The 14,700-nt window shown below is 49.9% G+C and overlaps 6 protein-coding genes across 6 annotated transcripts; 4 read left to right on the top strand and 2 right to left on the bottom strand.

Moving 5' to 3' along the window:
- The first annotated feature begins 582 nt into the window (after nt 1-582).
- On the top strand, nt 583-2,483 carry K441DRAFT_655714 (Actin/actin-like protein). The gene is made up of 6 exons (XM_067647905.1): nt 583-741; nt 811-833; nt 894-1,121; nt 1,175-1,221; nt 1,282-1,368; nt 1,422-2,483. Exons 1-6 carry the CDS (start codon nt 707-709, stop codon nt 2,319-2,321), a joined length of 1,320 nt encoding a protein of 439 aa, XP_067507294.1. The 5' UTR covers nt 583-706; the 3' UTR covers nt 2,322-2,483.
- A 43-nt stretch (nt 2,484-2,526) lies between these two features.
- Nucleotides 2,527-4,826, bottom strand: K441DRAFT_703938 (uncharacterized protein). The gene is made up of 2 exons (XM_067653504.1): nt 4,179-4,826; nt 2,527-4,128 (listed from the first exon to the last, which is right to left on the bottom strand). The coding sequence occupies exons 1-2, from the start codon at nt 4,335-4,337 to the stop codon at nt 2,902-2,904; spliced, it is 1,386 nt and encodes a 461-aa protein (XP_067507293.1). The 5' UTR covers nt 4,338-4,826; the 3' UTR covers nt 2,527-2,901.
- Nucleotides 4,827-5,167: 341 nt separating this feature from the next.
- Nucleotides 5,168-6,327, top strand: K441DRAFT_703937 (transcription initiation factor IID, TAF10 subunit). The gene is made up of 2 exons (XM_067653503.1): nt 5,168-5,499; nt 5,574-6,327. Exons 1-2 carry the CDS (start codon nt 5,236-5,238, stop codon nt 6,000-6,002), a joined length of 693 nt encoding a protein of 230 aa, XP_067507292.1. The 5' UTR covers nt 5,168-5,235; the 3' UTR covers nt 6,003-6,327.
- K441DRAFT_631053 (mitochondrial 37S ribosomal protein uS19m) lies at nt 5,882-6,848 on the bottom strand. Its single transcript, XM_067646297.1, has 4 exons — nt 6,792-6,848; nt 6,726-6,741; nt 6,490-6,669; nt 5,882-6,386 (listed from the first exon to the last, which is right to left on the bottom strand). The coding sequence occupies exons 1-4, from the start codon at nt 6,832-6,834 to the stop codon at nt 6,344-6,346; spliced, it is 282 nt and encodes a 93-aa protein (XP_067507291.1). The 5' UTR covers nt 6,835-6,848; the 3' UTR covers nt 5,882-6,343.
- Nucleotides 6,849-6,969: 121 nt separating this feature from the next.
- On the top strand, nt 6,970-9,889 carry K441DRAFT_631051 (DNA repair exonuclease). The gene is made up of 8 exons (XM_067646296.1): nt 6,970-7,102; nt 7,156-7,438; nt 7,493-7,583; nt 7,633-7,889; nt 7,940-8,535; nt 8,584-8,915; nt 8,964-9,461; nt 9,514-9,889. The coding sequence occupies exons 1-8, from the start codon at nt 7,090-7,092 to the stop codon at nt 9,592-9,594; spliced, it is 2,151 nt and encodes a 716-aa protein (XP_067507290.1). The 5' UTR covers nt 6,970-7,089; the 3' UTR covers nt 9,595-9,889.
- A 677-nt stretch (nt 9,890-10,566) lies between these two features.
- Nucleotides 10,567-14,350, top strand: K441DRAFT_694314 (uncharacterized protein; the record flags this gene model as incomplete). Its single annotated transcript, XM_067652716.1, has 2 exons — nt 10,567-10,669; nt 10,920-14,350. 2 exons carry the CDS (start codon nt 10,567-10,569, stop codon nt 14,000-14,002), a joined length of 3,186 nt encoding a protein of 1,061 aa, XP_067507289.1. The 3' UTR covers nt 14,003-14,350.
- Nucleotides 14,351-14,700: the final 350 nt, after the last annotated feature.

Raw genomic sequence — 14,700 nt, 5'->3', positions numbered from 1 at the left:
AGTCGGCAACAGGTTTCAGAGAAGGTCGAGAAGAGTAGAATGGTTTGAAGGTCATGCAGAGGAGGTAGGAGAGTGGTTGCGAGCCGGTCAGAATTCACTTTTTGGCGGTGTTGGTGCTGTCCGGGTGAAGGAAGGACATGAAACGAGCGGCAGCGAAGAGTGAGAAAAAGGATAACTAAAGGAATGAAGATCTCCACCAATGAGATGCACGGAAGGTCAAGCAAACTAGGGCTACTCAAGAGCAATGTTGATAAATCGAGGGATGTTGATGGGCCGTTTGAGGGTTGCATCACGCAACAGATGCTTGAGAACCAGCTATTTTGACCGCGTTGCTCATTGTAACTCCTTCCGCATATCACCCGGGGGTTCGGACTTATGCTAGATGCACTTCTCATGTCCTTTTCTAATGGCAGCTGTGGCGTGTGCTGAAGCCTTGTTCGGCGGACAGGAGCACTCTAGGATGGTACCTAGCCTGACGTGCTTGATAGCGAGTTCGTTCGCCGCCTTGCTCACTAGTCCGCCGTTGCTTGGCCTGGATGACGGCGGGGCGGGGCGTGTGTCTGTGCCCATTTCGACCGCCCACATCAACCTCCGCGCATCGCATCTGGCGAATACACCCAGGCACCCTCAATTGCAGAACCCACCGGCATACAAGGGTACTCCTGAGCTGCTCCTTTCTCAATATTGTGCGTGAGTTGCAGCAAAGATGGCGTCCCAAACCCCGGCCGTTGTCATGGACAAGTAAGATCCTCTTACGGAGCCTGCCCAATCCTCGAGCTTGTCAAGCAACTAACTATGATTCCTCCGCAGCGGCACGGGTTACTCCAAACTAGGTTCGCCAATTCAAAAGGCCTCTGGCTACTTTCCCGCCAACTAACACTTCTTTCATGCAGGTTTCGCCGGTAACGACTCTCCATCCTTCGTATTCCCTACAGCAATCGCAACGAAAGGCGTCGGAGGTGGTGCAGGCGGCTCAGGCTCAGGTAGACCAGCTGTTGCAAATAAACCTTCCTTCTTAACGGGCGGGGCTGGGCCAGGTGGCCATCTCTCGGGGAAGCGCGGAACGGAGGACTTAGACTTTTTCATTGGCGATGAAGCTCTCGCAGCTTCAGCTGGACCTGGTGTGTTGACAGTGGCATGATGAAGAGCGGATTTCAGGTTCTAACTAAAGCAGGCTATGGTCTTCATTATCCTATACGGCATGGCCAGATAGAAAACTGGGTATGCTACTGGAATCTTGGAATGGTGAATGTCGGGGACGATTGCTAACAACCCATTCAGGATCACATGGAACGTTTCTGGTCGAATTCGATATTCAAATACCTGCGAGTTGAGCCTGAAGACCACTACTTCCTCCTCACAGAGCCCGTAAGCTCCGACGCCGTCACTCATACACATTTCCCTGTCTAACCCCACCATAGCCTCTTAACCCGCCCGAAAACCGAGAAAACACTGCCGAAATCATGTTTGAGTCCTTCAATTGTGCAGGCCTCTACATAGCTGTGCAAGCTGTGCTCGCTCTCGCCGCCTCCTGGACATCATCCAAAGTGCAAGACCGCTCCTTAACAGGCACCGTCATCGACTCAGGTGAGGGTGTAACCCACGTTATCCCCGTTGCTGAGGGTTATGTTATCGGCTCCTCCATTAAGAGCATTCCAATCGCCGGTCGTGACATAACCTACTTCGTACAATCCCTCCTCCGTGACCGCGGCGAGCCAGACTCATCCCTCAAAACCGCTGAGCGCATCAAGGAAGAATTCTGCTACGTCTGCCCGGACATCGTCAAAGAGTTCTCCCGCTTCGACCGCGAACCCGAGCGCTTCGGCAAACACACTGTCTCGTACCCGAACGGCAAATCCGTGGTCGTTGATGTCGGCTACGAACGCTTCCTCGCCCCCGAGATCTTCTTCAACCCCGAAATCTACTCGTCCGACTTCCTGACCCCTCTCCCCACCATCGTCGACACCGTCATCCAGACCTCGCCCATCGACGTGCGGCGCGGGCTCTACAAGAACATCGTGCTGTCGGGCGGCTCGACACTGTACAAGGACTTCGGCCGCCGCCTGCAGCGCGACATCCGGCACCTGGTGGACGCGCGCATCCGCGCATCGGAGGCCCGTTCTGGCGGCGCCAAGAGCGGTGGCCTCGAAGTCCAGGTCATCACACACAAGCGCCAGCGCCACGGACCGTGGTTTGGCGGCTCCCTGCTCGGCCAGACACCGGAGTTTAGGAGTTATTGCCACACGAAGGCTGAGTATGACGAGATCGGGCCGAGCATTGTCAGACGGTTTGCGCTGTTGGGTGGGCCAGGGAGCACGTAGATCGATCAGAAGGGGTAAAGGTAGGAGTCGGGTGGGGGGCAGTGGTGGAAAAAGATGCTTTGCGTAGCGTTTGTTTTTAGATTTGGAGAATCAGCTGCGACGGGCGGAAACGTGTGCTGGCTAGCCAACGCAGGCGCTAAGTGTTGAAAAATATGGATGCGAAATCAAATCAAACGATGTGATGTACAGAAAGCACTTCTCTCTTGCGCTGTGAAGTCCTTCATTGATATCAACCTTATGATTTTATGAGCATGGACTAGCTATTGACAGCAGATCATTAACACTAATCTTAGACTTCATCCCAACCAACCCATTAAATCATTCCCCAGATCAACAGACGCCTATCTCCGGACACCTCACACAGCGATCAACCTGACCTTTAGTGTCCAGATCCCAAAACTCCATCCAGCCACCCACAAACACGCTGAAACAACTCCAGCACCATTTCAAACGCAGTCAAAAGGGCTCCACACAAGGCGTATGTACGTGCACAAAGGCTCTCATCAACATTCATAGAACGAACCAAAACATGCCTTCAACAACAACTCACTCTCATAACGTCACTCCAACCCACCCATCCTCACGACACCACCCCACCACCCGGCCTCTCGGCCCTCCTCCCCCTCTCATCCTCCCTCCACCGCTCCATCCGCATAGCCGCCTTAGCACTACTCTGCGCCCACCAAAACACCGCCCCGCGGGCCTCCGCGGCCCAGCGCGCCTCAAACACCTCTCCCAGCCCAGGCAGCCCCGCGTCCGGGTTCTGCACCCGCTGGAAGCACACGTCCACGCGCCGCCGCAGGAACGCAGCGTGCGGGTCAATCGGCAGCTGCGCCGGCACCCGCACGCGGCCCGACGGCGGCGCGTAGCCGAAGCTCGACACGGCGATGCGGGTGCCGGGCAGCGGGCGCGGCTGGATGTGCGTGAAGAGGGAGGGCGGGGGCGCGAGGAGGGGGTAGGGTGGCCTGTGGATTGTGGCGTCGCGGGCGGCGAGGGCGATGAGGTCGGGGGGCTGCAGGAGGGCGGCGGAGCGGTGGAGGAAGCTGTGCAGGCCTGCGGCTTTCTGTGCGTGCGCGGGGGGCTCCGAGGGGTCGAGTGTTGCCCAGGTGAGCGGGCTGGGGTTGGTGGGGTTGGGGGACAGGTCGGCGAGGCCGCGGCTGTGCAGGGGCAGGAGGTGGGCATAGAGGAATTCGTGGATGGAGAGGAGATCGAGGGCGAAGAGGAGTGGGCTACTTGTGAGGCTATCGAGGTGCTTGAGGAAGGTGTCGCGGAGGAAGTCGGGGATCTGCCAGTCGTTGTACGAGATGTGGGTGAGACACCAGCGGATTTCGTTGTAGAGCCAGTAGCACGTTACCGCGGAGTAGAAGCGGCTGGTTTGTTCGGCGTCGAAGACGCGCGGTTGGCCATTAGGCTTCTTTGGCGTGGAAGGAGGGTCGTCGTAGCTTTCATTTCCTCGGTTTTGGAGCAGGTCCAGGCGTTGAAAGATATCTGGGGCATTACAGTGCTTCGGGTAGATATAGTCCTTTTGTGTCAACTCTTTGGAGGTGTACAGATCTTGAAGAACTCGGAGACCCTGCCACCGAGCTACGGTGTCAAATACTTGTTCATCTTCTATCTCGTCTGGGCAATTCAATACGCATTCGTGCAGTTTTGTTTCCCAGCAATTGAGTGTGTAAAAGGCTGTTCTCGGCGAAGGAGCGTTAACAGAGATACTTGCACCACCCGAAGTAAAGTAGTTGACAAATTCACGGTGCAAATCTAGAATATTGCATAGTCGAATATCGAAACGATGTGTGTCCGATGAAACCTAGTTATACGTGAGTATATGAGAGATTGATCTTTTGATAGACTACTCACGATGATTGACCGCATAATTAGCAAGTAAAATTCTGGAGATTCCAGAATGTGATTGATTGCTGTACAGGTTCGTCCAAAATGAAGAGCATCGTCGATATCGCCTAGGGAGCAGAAGATTTGGACCAGTAATTCATTAGGCAGATTAGTGAGGAAGACCATAATGCCACATTGAGATGCGTGATACGCCGCACCGACGGTTGACGGTTGATGGGTTGGGTGGCGCGTATTAGGATATCGAAGGTGGCTATCTGCGTTTGTGGCAAGAGAGCTCACTGCATGTGAGATCAGATGGCCCGAATTGGCTGGTTGATTCTAGCCTCGTGCGAGCTTGGTAACGGAAGAACTAGGATAGATTCCTGAAGATACAGATGAACTTGGAAAGGGATTTCTAGAAGTAGAGGGAACTAGACAGGTCAAGATTTATGTGCTTGCGAAGCACTAGGCGATAAAGAAACTTGGCTAGGACTTCGGGGCTAAGGTATAGTTGGGGTAGAGTTGAAGTGGAGTTGAAGCAGGGTTAAGGTTTGCCTTGTGACATTCCTGTGTTGGTGAGGTTTCTGACCTGATGAAATAGAAATGGAACAAAATGGAAAAAAGACTCTAAGCTTTAAGCAGTAACCTGATTACTTGGAGAAGGCTGTCATACTACAAGCCATATCGTATTCAATGTTCTTAAGGCTCGCTGAGGAGTGTTCCCGGTTGTAGAGACAATAGATGAATTCACAAGACGCCTGTATTGATTTCGTTCCCAATCATCTAACCTCATCTCGAGAGTGTTGAGCATAAGTATCTCAAGGCCCCGCGAAGAAATGAAGAGGCTACAGCTCAGCAAGCTATAAGAGCTCATATGACCCTTGAGGCCATGAAGGAGCTGAACGTTAGAAAGCTTCCCCGCATGATCATTCGCCCCAGGAACCGTTCAACCGGAAAATAGTGACGCCGACGCCAAGCTGCTTCCATCGTTCACCAAGTCCATTCATCACCGCTGGCATAATCATCCGTTACATCAGTAGCGACTTTTTACGCTCTTTCTCTTCCATAACTTCTAATCACAGCCATGGCCGACCCAAATATCTCACAGTCATCCGCTACCGACCCTAGCATGGAGATTGGTGAGGAGATTGATGCCTCCATCGAAGCCGACCTTAATCCCGATGCAACACAAGTAGACCCGATGAATATTGATGCCACAAATGATATGGATCCTTCTTCAAGTAATGGTATGGGCGGCGTTGCGCCAGCTCTTGAGGCACGCATACCTGCGAAGAAAGACGCCAGTCTACGCGAGTTCCTAAGCAAGATGGACGACTACGCGCCGATTGTATGCCAACTCCGCTGGCAGTATTTGCCATTATTCTCAATATGGTATTTGGCTGACAACCGCAATCTTTATAGATCCCAGATGCAGTCACAAATTACTACCTAACTCTCGCGGGTCTTCCACCACCACCCCAGACGTCACCACATCTCGCTCGCCTGCTTGCTCTAGCAACTCAGAAGTTCATCGCCGATATTGCTGCAGATGCATATCAATTTTCCAGAATTCGTTCTTCAAATACAACAAGTAATAACCCCATGGGAGGGTTGGGCGCTGCAGCTGGTTTGGGCGCAGGGCCTCAAGGTGCAGCGGCAACCGGCGGCGCGCAAGGCGGTAAAGAAGGAGGCCCGCAAGGCAAAGGCCTCAATTTAGGCGTCCAGCGTCCGGGCTACGGTGGTGGTGGTCAAGGAGGCAGCCAAGGGCGGACGGTGTTAACAATGGAAGATCTGGGCATGGCGGTCGGCGAGTATGGGGTCAATATCAAGAGGGGGGAATTTTACCGATGATTCAATCACATACAAACCTTTCCTTCAAGCCTTCGTCACTGGTCGATTGGGCTTACTTTTGGGAACATCTTTTTGTTGATTATAACCGGGCATCGGTTGAGCATTCGGTGGGATTATGAAACAGGGAATACTGGGGTCATGGCGCATAGGTTTGATGATGGTCAGCACCATTGGGCGTCTTATTTTTTGGGATTATTTCCAGCATGTTAAACAGCACGCCGAATCAGGCTATGTGTCTCAATAGATGTTATGTTTCAATTGTACAATAGTAGTACAGAAGAAGGCATATAACGCCGCCCAATGATATCCAAATCCAAGCGTCTCGCCGCCAGCGACAGCTTTTATCTGTTCTTGGTCTGTTTGTATGAAAACTTCTTCCTCGTCCTGCCGGCGGAGTTAGCCTACATATGATAGGACATATACCAAAATCACATTCTATCCATCAAATATCCGCCATATAGGTCTTTTACAGGGTTTGAGCACGTACGGGGAGAATTCTCCAAGCTTATGTCCAACCATATCCTCAGTGATCGTTACATCGTTGTATATCTTCCCATTGTGTACCTGAAACTTGAGGCCCACAAAGTTTGGAAGTATTGTCGCAGACCGCGCTTGGGTCTTGATAGGTGGAACTCTCTCACCAGGTTTGGGTCGCACGATTGGGAGGCTATCGGAGATACTGTTAGAGATCTCAAATAATAGGAATGGTGGTTGAGAGCTTACGGGACAATGTGTGGACCTGTTAATGCAATGTTAGCTACCGCTATCGAGGCCACGATTCTAGCTTACCCTTCCAAACAGATCGCGCGCATAGTGCTCTTGTGGGAAACATTGGTGATGCGCTTCTCGGTGGTGAGTTTGTGGAGCGGCTGGTCAGACGGGACAATTTATGGTCACGTGAGTGCGGGTGAACGAAATATCTTGGCATCAGGCTGAAGCGCGTCTTTCGTGCACTTTAAATCTCCATAGTCATTCACTCATCTTCTTACTGTGGAAGAGCGCAAATAGAGTGGACGAAACCACTTTGAACGCGATTTCTCCCGTCTATTCGGTTGTCTCTTACCTTCGTCAACCTCAATTTACGACAATGCCTACATCAGGTTGGTTTCTCTTTGCACGGATCAATGAGCTCCCACTTACAGCTCAATTGTAGACGCAGACACCATTCGCATGCTTGTGGCAACAGACAGCCATGTAGGTTACAATGAGCGCGATCCTATCCGAGGTGATGATAGCTGGAAAAGCTTTCATGAGGTTATGTGTCTAGCAAAAGAACGAGATGTAGATATGGTACTACTTGCAGGAGATTTATTCCATGAGAACAAACCTTCGAGGAAGTCAATGTACCAAGTTATGCGGTCACTCAGAATGAATTGCTTTGGAGATAAACCTTGTGAGCTAGAAATGTTAAGTGACACCAGCGAGACTTTCCAAGGGTAAATATATTAAGGAGATATCCGTGGACGAGACGAAGGCTGATTTGGAGGTAGAGCATTCAACCATGTCAATTACGAAGATCCGGATATCAACGTTGCAATTCCAGTTTTTTCAATTCATGGAAATCATGATGATCCGTCTGGAGTATGTCTTCATATTTGACACTATTGATATATCGACTTATAGTTGCTAGGAAGGCCATCTAGCCGCTTTGGATTTGCTACAGATTTCTGGCCTGGTAAACTATTACGGACGGACTCCCGAATCAGACAACATCTCGGTGAAACCCGTTCTCCTTCAAAAAGGACAAACTAAACTTGCTTTGTATGGCATGAGCAACGTGAGGGATGAAAGATTATTTCGTACATTCAGAGACGACAAAGTCAAGTTTTTCCAGCCCAGTACTCAAAAGAGCGACTGGTTTAATTTGATGAGTGTCCATCAGAATCAGTAAGTTTCTCAAACCGCTTTCCATATGCCTTTGCTGATGTCTGCACCAGCCATGCTTACACTGAAACTGGCTATTTACCTGAAAATTTTCTCCCAGACTTCCTTGACCTTATCATTTGGGGCCATGAGCATGAATGTCTTATTGAACCTCGCTATAATCCGGAAATGGCCTTCCATGTCATGCAACCAGGTTCATCCGTAGCAACTTCTCTTATGCCTGGCGAAGCCGTACCCAAGCATGTCGCCATAGTCAGCATCACTGGAAAAGAGTTCAAGTGTGAACCTATTAAACTGAAAAGTGTGCGACCCTTCGTTATGAAGGAGATTGTTCTCTCCGAAGAACGTGCGCTGAAAGATGTCTGGAAAGATGATAATAACAGAGTTACCATTACTAGATATCTTATGGACATTGTGGAGAAACTAATTTCTGATGCAAAGAGAGAGTGGCTTTCCTGTCAGGACGAAGCGGAAGATGAGGAACTAGAAGCACCCCTTCCTCTCATCCGACTTCGTGTCGAATACACGGCTCCAGAGGGCGGTAGATATGATTGTGAAAATCCGCAAAGATTTTCCAATCGATTTGTTGGAAAGGTTGCAAACGTCAACGATGTTATACAGTTTTATCGCAAGAAAGCGACCGTAAACCGTAAGTAAAGTATACATTACGGAATGCAGCGGTCTCACACTATTCCAGGGAAGCTAAAAGACAACGCTGAGCTTCCAGAAGAATCGATTCTAGCTCAGCTATCCCTTGATACGGTCAAGGTAGAAAAGCTCGTACGAGAGTTTCTCACTGCCCAGTCTCTTACCATTCTCCCACAAAACTCCTTCGGAGATGCGGTTAGTCAATTTGTAGACAAGGACGATAAACATGCTATGGAAATGTTCGTCAATGAGAGCCTCGCAAATCAGATCAAATATTTGCTAGACTCTAACGATGTTGAGGAAGAAGACATCACCGAAGCTATGGATCATTATCGATCGAAGTTAGAGGAGATGTTCGCAGCTGGTCATCTCAAGAAGGCTGTGAGTATTTCTTGTAACATTATGACAAAATGCTAACTATATGATCAGAAAAAGGCAAAGCTGAAGCCAAAACCTGATACATGGGACAGCGATCTTGACGGTGAATGGGCGGACCAACCAGGAGCACTAATTCATACCGATGCGGAAGCAGAAGAGGATGAAGAAGACATTGCTTCTATCCCTCCAAAGAAACCTGCTGCTCGTGGCAGAGGAAAGGCAGCAGGCACCACTCGTAAGCCTGCCGCGGCACCGAAGAAGGCACCAGCTGCTCGAGGTACTAGAGGTAAAAAGAAAGTTGTTGAGGAAGATGATGATGAAGACGAAGATGACGATGTTATCATGGCTGACGACGATGATGAAGAGGAGGAGCTGTTTGTAAGGCCGTCTCGGACAGCGAAGAAACCAACCTCGAAAGCAGCATCCGCCAGGTCTAAGCCTCCTGTGAAGAGAGCGCCTGCGCGTTCTGCTGCTACTAAACAGTCTAAGCTCAACTTCTCTCAGCCAGCTACCCAAGCAAGTGGGAGAGGCAAAAAGGTTCAAGAACCGGTAAGCCCAGTCCCAGCTAATTTGATGGCCACGCTTACACTATTATATTTAGAGCGATGATGAGATATCCGACGATGATGATGCATTTGAGCCCGCTCTGCCAACGACGAGAGCTACTAGGAGTAGGAGGTAATTCCGGAAGGTCCAATATAGCCATCATTGCAGAGTTGGTGGTTTTCAATTTTGTGCAGCAACAACAGGTGTATCAGCATAGCGACTGGCGTTTAGTGCTCTCTATCCACTCCATTCCTTATTATCATAAAAGCGGCTCGATCTGTTTGCTACTACTTCATTCTGATCGCAGTCAGTCCTTACTTCCAAATTAATAATAGCTGAGGCCCATCTCATTACAGGCAGGGCAGTGCCTCTCCCTACCATCTGCAGTAAAACCAACAATTGAAAGGCATGCGCCAGTTCGCTCTTCCAGCAAATTGAAAAAGAGTCGTGCACAGTGCTAGTATTTTAAAAATTACTTAAAGGGTATTCATCGTGTACTTTGTCGAAGATTATTCTCAATGCACATCGTGCGCCTCTTGTGGTCAGTTAAGGTAGCTGCCGTTCCTAGATTCTTGCGTCTCTAACAACCATAACTTTTGTCATAATTCAAAGGCAAGAGTGTTCTTCACCGACTACGACGCTCCTTCCCCATTGTTAACCATCCAGCTGAGGGAAGAGCATCGGGATGCTCTTAAGTTATCTTTCTGTGCGCCTCAGCTCCAACCTTCTTCTACACCACTCTCATTCTCTTCATCTTCCACACCAATCGTTGGTTTTGTTCTTCCTTGCTTACTGCTGCTGCTCTAAGGCTTTTGGATAGCTGCACGCTCGTTGTCCGCTTGAGAAATCCGTCCAATAGCCGTTGGTATGCTTCCTCTTATCCTGTTTCTCACCAGCACCCACTCGTTACTTTGCAACCATCTCCTCTGAAGGCTCACCAGTTCTTACACTAGGAGCCTTGAACGCTTAGGCTGACTTCCGCCACAGATACTCACATCAGCCTCAGCACTCGTTTTGTGCTCCCATCATTCGCTCGCTCGTTTCCGGCGTCTGATTGGATCAACACTATCGTCTCATCTCACATTTGGCAGGAGGAGCAAGATAAAGGATGACTCTGGTTTATAAGGTGGAAGAGCTGCTCGCTCTGAGGGAATCAGTCTCAGAATCGGCTATCTCCATCGAGAAATTTGCAGATAAAAAGGTCATTAAAGGTGAGAAGTGATTGTTAATTCACTCAAATTCACCTCGCACACCATGCCAGTCCAGCCTAATTCTGCCTTCACTAGCCTTCCCACCTACTCTCATCTATCTACCTCACTCTTCATATGAATCTCTTCCCTTCTCAAGGCTCACTCACCGTACGCGTATTCATTTACATTGCGCGTTGTATAACACCTTCATACTTGTCCGTGTACAGTTTCCATCACCTCCACCTACTAAATTATACTCTTTTATTCACAGAACACGTCTTACGGCCGTCTGTCTCGGCTTCTGTCATTGCGACTCGTCCTGAAAATACTTGCCGTCTGTCAATCACAGCCAACCTTGTGGCCGGCGCATCAGCGAACAAAAAGCCATCCTCATCACCGTCAGTGAAAAGAGGTGAGGTTGAAAGGCTTTTCAAGGAACACAGCAGTCCCCGGGGTATGCACGTTACTGCTGGCGGACGTGTTGTACCAAGCGACCTTCAGCCATTGAGCAGCCCTCGATATACGTACAATACCTCAAAGTCGCAAACCTCAAATCGTGTTTCTCCAATCCAGGGATTACAACCGCAGTCGGTTCCTGACTTCTCTAAAGTTGCGCTCAACGGCCCTTTCGCCTACAATAGTAGTGGTCAAATCTGTCACTACGTCAACAATCAACTCTTACCGCTAAACATAGTCGACGGCCAGATCCGGGGGTATATTTCTCCACCGAACTCTTCGTATCCGTTCGTCCCTCTTGTTTCAAGTTTCGTCGGGCAACAAAGCGACTCTACCATGCTCTTTGTCCCAGGATCACTGCCAGGCTTCAGCGTTCAACCGTCAAGAAACGCTTCACCAGTCAATCCATTCGCCGCGATACACGCCATGGACATTCCAAGCCAACTTCAGGCTCTCAAGAGTGCTCAAGCAACAAAGAACGCGGAGCTTAAGCAGTTGGAGAGACAAGAAGTACTTCAGGCAGAACATCGCGACGAGGCCTGGAGAAACACGGTCATAAAGGCGAAAATGAAATTCATCACGGATTTGGACCTGATACGGAAGGCCGTCAAAGAGTTAGAAGCACATCCGTCGAGCAATGGAACGCCATCTCTGAATCCGGCTTTGAATTCTCAATTCCAGCAGCCTGTCGCTCAGCCGATTTTTCCAATGGCACAACGGCCTGAGCAGGTCTTTCCTCAAATCAGTCTACCTGTCAGCTCAACCGGCCTTCGAGGCAACTTGTGTAATTCTACGACCTATATGTACCCCCAATTCTCCGCCACGGCCATTCATCCGTCAGAGATTTCTCAGTATTCCTCCGAAAGCAAAGTCTTCTCGACTGCCGAAGCCTCGCTCGCCGGCGCTGGGTATCAGCATACCCTCGCAACGATGAGCAGTGCCGACATTGGGCGAGCTACTGGCCGTGACAAAGCTAGCCAGTCTCCTACCTGGCCCAATTCCGCCACCCGCCGTTCTCATGCAGTGGAGATCAAGGATCCTTGTGACTGTGCGAAAAAGAATGTTACTCAAGGATCAAGCCTGAACCCGACTAGCCCAACGTACGAGCCAGCAAAGACATTGACACCTAACGTTGAGTCTCCTCCGGTGTTCGTGCCCCCCACTCCATCCCCTATCCCCTCTCCAAAACGCAATGATGTTGTGCAAGCCAAGTGTCCTTGGCTCTTCGATCGGAAGGAATCCAGTGATCCACCGCATGGCAAAACTGAGGAGAGATCTATCAGACATAAACCTAGCATCTCTAGCGTATCAACCGCGGATTTCTTTCCGACCAATACCTATGAGCACTCTTCCACAAGAGTTGCTCCTCCAAAGACTGCTAGCAATTCTGAAGGCTCGAAGAGATCAGCTTCTGAAAATAGCGGCGCTCCGATCACTCCTGAAAAGAATTGGCCCAGTAGCCCATGGAACCAAGATTACCGCAGTACGGGTGAGAGGAAAGCCTCCACATTTTCTACTCAAATTTCACCGAAAGACACAAGACCAACCGCTTTGGGCCAAGAACGCAATCCGGTCACGGAACACACAAATTCGTCTGCTGGCACAGCATCTCAGAAGCCGGGCTGGAAAACTGGGTCTCGTCCTTCTAGTAACTTGGGTACCCCTAAACTGGGACCAGTCATGTCTGCTGGTGGATCACGTAAGACATCCGCGGAACGTAGCGCTGTAATTCACGAGATACCAAGTTCACTGGTGGTAAATTCCATGCACACCCCTAGCACCTACCAGGAGGGGTATCAGGCTGGTTTTTTGCACAGAGGATTTCTGGATGATCCAGAAGTCCTTCGTGGATACGCTGATGGTCTGTTGGCATCGCTCAAGAAAGATCAATCACTTGGTCTTGATGGGTCCCAGGGACCGAAGATCAGCTCGCTCAGTCTGAAGTCGAAGAATTCAGCTCGGCAAACCAACATGAGGAGTTACTCTCCACACGATTCTGGCATTAGCCTTTCCTTCTCATCACACGAAGCTGATCAGGCACCCTTTGCTCAAGAGAACGCCAATTCGTTGCTGCCGGCAGCAACATCCGGGTCTACATTTAATCCTAGTGACAGTATATGGGGTGCCTCTCAGAGTGGACTCCCCATTAGCTATCCGTTCTGTGATCAATCTATCAACGCCCAGAAATCCCGACAACACACCTCATCGGTCAATACGGGGGGCCCACTTTTCAGCCAGCGACCGGAGAAGTTGGCTCAAGAGCAGCATACTGAAGTTTCTTCTATTGACCAAAATGGTCACGCTCATAAGACGATCAAAAGTCATGCCACTCAGTCAGAACAGACGTTCTCTCATGTTCCTCAGCCCGGGAAATTCTCCGGAAATCGGATTGTCACACCTCTCTCGCTTCAACGTCACTACCCAGGACATAAGGAGTACATTCCCGAAACGAATCCTACAATGCCTATTGCTTCAGCTAGGAGCGGAGATCAGAGGTTCTCCTCCGGATACGACGGGGCGATAGACGAGTTAGCAGAATTGATGGAGCCTGTCAATTTTGCCACTGCCGAGCATAGCAGCGTAGAGGCGTCCTGCTTTAAATCGTCATCTTCCAGAGTGTCGAAGCAAAAGACATCAATTTCGCCAGCAAAGTCCAGTGGGTCCCCTAAGAAGTCAGGTGAGCACTCGCCAGCCAAAGCCAGGCTTGAGCAAATCGCAAACAAGGTTAGACGAGGCAAGCAGCACGAATTTGAACCAAAGGATAGAAACCCGGCGGCCATGTCTGGTGACGAGAAGAAGAGATGGAGGAAGAACTGGCGCAAGCGATTCTGTGAGATCAGGAACAAGGAGACGGAGGAAATCGAGCAGTACAAGCGAGAGAACCCATTGCCCGACTAAGGCTGATCATGTCATAATACCACGATACACGACAAAAGTCATATTACGAAGCATCAATATCGCTTGAGGTGGTCTACGCAGGGCGAAGCAGAGCAGGGTTTTTGGATGAGGCCTATTCTAACGATGGTGTGAGAACATTCTTTTCTTACCGCGTCAGCCCGTACCTCTCTTTCTGAATACCCTTCCTTTTGGGGGTGAAAATTGCGCATGCAATGAAAACGGAGCAAAAGAAGTGGATTTAGAACTTGAACAGCGGCGGGGATAGCTTGCAAGGAGGACATCTTGTCTTTGAGTAAAGCATCTCTCACCTTTTCATCGGTCATTATCGGCGGCGTTTGCTTTTACAAGGATTATTGCACCTAATTATACTTTCTAGTATTCATTATCAATCATGACTGTACCGTAATGGCATAGATTCCTCGGCGATGATTGTGGTAGTCAAAATACAAATCATTCTAAATACTCTTCAGTACTAATTGACGTGCAGAGGAAGCGAGGGGAGAAGGCAAGCCGCAAGGGTGTCTTCCAAATCCATGTTGTCGATCCTCCACAGTAACTAGCCACTCAAAGGAAAACCCCAGGGCTCGCGTGGCACTGGTTTTTGGCCATCTGCCATCTAGTTTCGAAAGGATATTTCGGACCAAACCGCGACTACAGCAATGCATTGGATAGTATCTTCGCCTCAATTTGGAGGGCAG

The sequence above is a fragment of the Cenococcum geophilum genome, assembly GCF_001692895.1.
Source record: "Cenococcum geophilum 1.58 unplaced genomic scaffold K441scaffold_9, whole genome shotgun sequence".
Classification (NCBI taxonomy): domain Eukaryota; kingdom Fungi; phylum Ascomycota; class Dothideomycetes; order Gloniales; family Gloniaceae; genus Cenococcum; species Cenococcum geophilum.
Note: the sequence above shows the minus strand (reverse complement) of the source record. Positions and strands in the feature narration are given on the sequence as shown.